The sequence below is a fragment of the Dasypus novemcinctus genome, chromosome 21 (genome assembly GCF_030445035.2).
Source record: "Dasypus novemcinctus isolate mDasNov1 chromosome 21, mDasNov1.1.hap2, whole genome shotgun sequence".
Taxonomy (NCBI): Eukaryota; Metazoa; Chordata; class Mammalia; order Cingulata; family Dasypodidae; genus Dasypus; species Dasypus novemcinctus.
Window position 1 is genome coordinate 85,020,246 of NC_080693.1, and position 6,000 is coordinate 85,026,245.

Consider the following 6,000-nt stretch of genomic DNA (forward strand, 5'->3'; position numbering starts at 1 on the left):
GCGAGTCAGCGGCCGTGACGCCCACTCCTGACTGGAGGGAGAGGCTCAGAGGCTTAGCCGGCAAGGGACCGGGGCCCACCGTACCCCGAAACAGCTGCACCCCAGCTCGCGTTCCCTGCTGAGAAGGCGGGGAGCCGCTGTCAAGGCAGCTGTGGGGGGCACGCCCCGCAGGCTGGGGCGGGGGGCAGAGGGCCCGCCCTGGGCCCCCAGCACGGCCTTGTCTTGAGGCCACTGCTGACCGGCTCATGCCGACCCCCAGCTCCTGCAGCCTCCCTGGCCACGCCGCCGAGCTCTGGCTTTGTGCGCTCAGTTGTGGCTTCTCGGCTGTTTCGGGGAGCGTCCAGGCCTGTCTTCTCTGCCCCCAGCCGGATGGGGGCTCCCTGAGCGCAGGACTCTGGGGGCTTCGTCCTCCCAGCACGGTCAGTGGTTATGACCCGTGGGGTGTCGATGTCCTCCTGGGCGCCGGCCCCCCTGGCCTTGGGCGGCCGTGCGAGCTCCCCCAGCCCAGGGAAGGCCGAGGCGGCCAGAGGCCAGGGCACGAGAGCCTGCTGTCACCGAAGGCCAGGCCCACAAGCCGGCAGGGCCCTTGGGCCGGGGCTCAGCGTTCAGGCGAGGACACCCAGGCACTGGCGTGTGCACTGCGGGGTGGACGGGGAGCCGCTGAGGGTCTCCACGGCCAGCACGGGGGTCTGCCCAGTTAGGAGAGAGCCCCTGGCACAGCTGGCACCGTGAGCGCTGCCCTCGGCCCGGCAGCTGGGAGCACGTCGGGAGCCTGCGCTGAAGGGCTGGTGTGGGACCAGTGAGGGGAGCCAAGGGCGGCCCCTCCACTTTGTTCCGGGCAGCGGGGGAGGGAGACAGGCCTGGCACAGGCTGGGCCACGACAGGCAGTGGAGGACTACAAAGGCTTCGATTCTGAGCGTGTCGGCGTCAAAGTGCAAGGAGGCGGGGCCGGGCGCATGGACACAGGGCAGGCGCAGCAGCCCCGGCCCAGCCCTGAAAGGCCACAGCACCGACGGCAGGGGGTGGGGGCGTGCAGTGCCGCACTGAGGGCGGGCGGTGAGACCTGCCACGAGGTGCGGGGGGCGGCTAGGGGGCAGGCGCAGTGAGAGCAGCGGCAGGAAGCGGGCAGGAGTCAGCGCCACGCAGGGCCCTCCCTGGAGTCACCGCCATCGGGGCAGGTCCAGGGCAGCGGGGGGCACAGCCGCGGGGGGCCGTGGAGGGGCCTCGCCGGGAGCCAGGACGGGAGGCGCGGTGGGAGGGGCCGGCAGGTTCGGGTGCGGCCGGTGCCTCCGTGGGCCTCTGTCTCCCCACGTCTCGGGTGAACAGCCAGGAGCGCGGGGGCTGTGCAGGCTCCCTCGGTCTGGCTTGGACAGTCAGGAGCAGGTCAGTCAGGTCCCCGGGTGGCACCCACTGGCAGGGTGGCGCGGGTCACGGGCTCTGGGACCCTCCAGAGGCAGGAGCAGCCCCTGCCCACCCCACGGCCCATGGACGGGGCCTAGGCACTGCAGTCACCACTGTTCGTTGCTTGGTGGCTCCTTCTCCAGTGCTCCAGGCACTGGGCGCCACCTGGGCCACCCCTGCAGCGGCCAGCCACTGCCCCGGGCCCTTCTCCCGAGGACCAGTGGGGCTTGCGCTGGGTTCCAGTGGGGTTCCCGGGCAGCACGCCAGAAGAGCGGCCCCTCCCCTGGTGCCCTAGCTGGCACCGTGCTTGCCAACAGCCCTGCCCGGCACCACAGCAGGCCCCCGGCATCTTCTAGCATCGGCTCCCCGGGCGGCCGAAGTGCACAGCTCACGAAGCCCTGGGAGGCGCGGGTGCCACCCCGGGCGGTGCCAGCACATGGCACCTCTCGGCACCCCAGGACCTGACAGGGCCCTCGTGCCTGTGTTTCGGGGTCTCAGGGCGGAGACCCGAGAGCACTTTCAGATGTCACCCCTGGCCCCGCCTGGTGCGTCCTGGCCAAGGACCTCGGCTGGGGGTCCCAGCAAAGTTGCACGTCCTTCTCGTCAACCCCCTTAACTGTGGGTCTCCGTTGCCGACCCCACCCCCACACAGACGGGAGCTCTCGTGTGAGGCTGAGAAAGCCAGGGCCCGGGTCCAGGTGGGGGGTCCCGGGGGCCCCAGGGGGCATCCTCCCGGCCCAGCCTGACAGTGCCCCAGAGCCCACCCGAGGCGGCCCGCTGGGAGCAGCGCGCCAGAGGGGTACAGGGCGTGGCTTGGGGGGCTAGCCGCTCCCCGGCTCGGCACAGGCCAGCCCGTGGCCCGTCACCCGTCACCCTTGCCATAGGCCAGCCGAGCCCACCCTCCGGGCAAACCCTGGGCGCAGCAGGGACAGGCTCCCCTGCGCCACACGGCCCTGAGCGCCTCTCGCCCGCAGCCGCGTGGTGACGTACCGCGAGCACACGGCCTGGGTGCTGAAGGCGCACCTGCAGAAGCAGCCCGAGGGCCGCATCACCAGCGTGAGGTAAGGGGCGCCCCCACCGCGCCACCCCGCTGCCCCGCCCTCCACTGCACGGGTGGCGCCTCTGTGGGCGGAGCGGGGGCCCAGGCCCTCCCTGCCCTCTGCCGGCCGCCCCGGCTGTGCTGGGGCCTGGAGCGCTCGCGGCCACGCGTCACCCGAGCCTCTCTCGGCAGCGTCAACGGCGATGTGCGCGTCTTCGACCCCCGGCGGCCCGAGTCGGTGAGCGTGCTGCAGATCGCGAGGGGGCTGACGGCCCTCGACATCCACCCCCGCGCCAGCCTGATCGCCTGGTAGGCCCCACCCGCCTCCCCGGGGTCCCCGTCCTCACGGGGCGAGCAGCCCCCCGCCTCCCCGGGGTCCCCGTCCTCACGGGGCGAGCAGCCCCCCGCCTCCCCGGGGTCCCCGTCCTCACGGGGCGAGCAGCCCCCCGCCTCCTCGGGGTCCCCGTCCTCACGGGGCGAGCAGCCCCCCGCCTCCCCGGGGTCCTTCCTCCCCGGCAGGCGGCCCCTGCCCGCAGACCTGGCACACACGCCCCCCCGCCCCCGAGGACCGCGCTCACGCCCGCGCCCCCTCCCGCCGCAGCGGCTCCATGAACCAGTTCACGGCCGTCTACAGCAGCAGCGGGGAGCTCATCAACAACATCAAGTACTACGACGGCTTCATGGGCCAGCGCGTCGGCGCCATCAGCTGCCTGGCCTTCCACCCGCACTGGGTCCGTGCCCCCGGCCCCGAGCACCCCCGCCCCTCAGGGCCCTCGCTGCTTGGGGAAGGGCAGGGGGGCCCCATGGCCAGCCGGCCTCGAGGAGGGGGCTGTGGGGTCCGTGTCTTCCCACCTCGACACCTCAGGCCTTTAGTTACAGCCTCCCCGGCATTGAGTCACGGTTCTGCCCGCCGGCCTGGCTGCAGGGGCCTCCAGGGAGCCCGGCGCACGAGGCCAGCTTCCAGAGCTGTCCCAGGGCGGGCCCTAGGAGGAAACGGGGCTGTGGGTGGCGCCGGGTGCCCTGTCCCGGGGTCCGGTGACGCAGCCCCCTGCCCAAAGCAGGGCCTCGAGGGCACAGGCCGGCCCGGCTCCCCACCCACCACCCCAGCCCCTCCCCGGGCAGTGAGTGCCGCTGCTCACACCCTGCCCGGCTCTCTCCCCGCAGCCTCACCTGGCGGTCGGAAGCAACGACTACTACATCTCCGTGTACTCGGTCGAGAAGCGCGTCAGGTAGCGCCCACGCATGCCGCGGCACGCCCCTGCCAGGCCGCCATGCACACAGCACAGTGGCCCTTGGACAGCGGGGCTGGCCGCTCTGCGCTGTCCCCTGGACCCCGATCATGCTGCCGACGGCTGAGGGAGAGGCCGGCGCCGCTTTCTTGTTTTCTGTCTTCGCCGTAACGTCTAGAAGGCCGGGGAAGGGGAGGGCTTGGGTGCTCGTTTCTGTTTGCCGGTCGCTCCTCTGCTGAGAACACAGCTGCCAGCACAGGCGGTCACCGCAGCATCTTTCCCATTCTGTTTCTCCTCTGAGCTCTTTTTTAAGGGCGACATGCACACATTTTATTCTCCACTTGAGCAGAGCATTAGCTACAGGAGAGCTGCAAGGCAGCCCCGACCCCACAGGGCTCAGCCCCCGGTGGACAAGCGGAGGCCAGGAGCTCCCGCGGCCCTGGGGCCGAGAGCAGGAGGTGCCAGTCCTCTCCGAGCATCTCCGCAGGTGCAGGTGCTCCAGGAGCCATTCCACGTCAGCCAGAAGGAGCCAGGAAGGAGAGACGGCGCCCCGTGATCTGCTCGGGTTGGGGGAGCAAGGTTGTCTCCAGGGCCTCCAGGCCCCTCGGCTGCCGGCCCATCACTATGCGGTCAGGGCTGGGCGAGGACGCCCCCCGCTGGCCCCTCCCCCTGTGCAGGAGGGCCCTGGTGTTTAGGGGCCCTCACGGCCACCGCATTGCAGGAGAGGGGCCTGCGGCTCAGCCAGGCAGCCCTGAAGCCAGCTCGGTGCCAGCGTGGGCAGTGCCAGGGCCAAGGCCACACCGTGTGCACAGGCAGGTGCGGGGTAGCTGGCCCCAATGCTGGGGGCCCCGGGCCGTGCCAGGGACGGCCCGCCTGCCTCTGTCCCCACACGCCGCCGTCACAGGAGTTTGCGTCTCGCAGCCTGCCATGCAGCAGAGCCCCTTGCTGGCAGCTTCGACCCGCGCCACGGTGTGCGCAGGCGTGTCCGCATGTGCTGCGGCTGCAAACAGCGCTTTGAAAACCGAACCGCAGTGATGGTGTCTTGACAAGCATTTTCTCCATTTTTCTTTGGGAATCACGATTATTCAGAAGGGGTGCCTAATCAGCTCTGCCGCTAACTGTGGGGACGCGAGCAGCAGCGCAGTGAGGAGCCCTTTGCGTGGACGCCGTCGTGGTGCTGGCGTGGAAACTGCGGGGCTGGCGCGGGCTCGGCCTGGGTCCGAGCGGGCTCGGCAGGGTAGGGCAGGCGGCCAGAGCCCTCGCTGCCCGCGGGAAACGCGCTCCCGCCAGACGGGCTTCTGGGGTGAAACTCCCAGCGCCGGTGAGAAGGCAGGGCCACCCAGGACTGGGGTGAGTGGGCAGCGGGGGTCAGGAGGGTCCCAGTGAACCTTCCGGACCCTTCCAGAAGCTGAGCCCCACCCAGGGGCACCGCAGCGCTCCGGGTCCCCCAACGCTAGCCCCAGGCTCAGCTTGGGGTTTGAACCAGCGGCTTTCCTGCTGCTCCAAGCCCCAGCCTGCCCCTGCGACGTGCAGAGGCCCCGGCACGAGGCGGCCCCTCGACCCCACTGAGCCCCCACTGGCGCCACGCCGCCGCCAGGAGCTCGGCCAGCGAGCGCGCCTGGTGTGCGTCCGCTCACGTCCACGCGGGCCGCGTGTTCACGGGTCTGATGCGAAAGTTCAATCGTGAAGTTAACCAAGTCTCAAGAGAGCCCTCCCTAAGGTTCATTTATCTCTATTTATTTTACCAGAATAAAAATTGAAAAAGACTTTGAGGAGACGTGGAACTGTAATGTGAAAATAAAAGCAATGGCAAACGACACGCTGTTCGTGACGAGTGAGCGCAGACCCGCCCGGCGCGCCTCCTGGCCGCGGGCCTCGCCCAGGGCCCCTGGCACACAGGGAGGGCCGTCCCCACCTCGCCAGCCCGGGCTTCTCAGGCGCTCGCCGGCCCCGTGGCGGGTCACTTGTCCAGCAGCCCCCACGGGGCGGCGTCCCCCGGCCGCTGCAGGCTCCTGCCACCCCCTCTGGCCCTGCCAGCTGGCCCCAGACAGGGAGGGTCTGAGGAGAGGGCTGCAGGCCGCAGCCAGGCCCCAGGCAGGACAGCGCCCAGGGCGAGGACAGGCCCAGACGGGGCTCGGGTTGACCCTCAGGCCGCCTGGGGACGGGGGCACTCTCGTCACCTCTGACATGAGATGGCAGCGCGGGCATCCAGCGGCCCAAAGCCTCCCCACAGGCGGCAGGAACGGGGCTCCGGCACCCCACGGCCAGGACGGGTGGGGCTGGGTGCGGACGCGTGCACTTGGCCTGCAGACCCCCAGGCGCAGGCCATGC

The 6,000-nt window shown here is 70.9% G+C and overlaps 1 protein-coding gene across 2 annotated transcripts in view; it reads left to right on the forward strand.

Annotated features, from left to right (window-relative positions):
- The window catches only part of RPTOR (regulatory associated protein of MTOR complex 1), a 434,359-nt gene extending 428,873 nt beyond the window's left edge, over window positions 1–5,486 (forward strand). For both annotated transcript variants that reach the window (XM_058284855.1, XM_058284854.2), the window contains exons 32-35: window positions 2,376–2,462; window positions 2,633–2,749; window positions 3,042–3,171; window positions 3,605–5,486. In XM_058284855.1, the coding sequence (XP_058140838.1) occupies window positions 2,376–2,462; window positions 2,633–2,749; window positions 3,042–3,171; window positions 3,605–3,673 (403 nt within the window). In that variant the 3' untranslated portion in view covers window positions 3,674–5,486. The remainder of the gene's footprint in view (window positions 1–2,375; window positions 2,463–2,632; window positions 2,750–3,041; window positions 3,172–3,604) is intronic.
- Window positions 5,487–6,000: the final 514 nt, after the last annotated feature.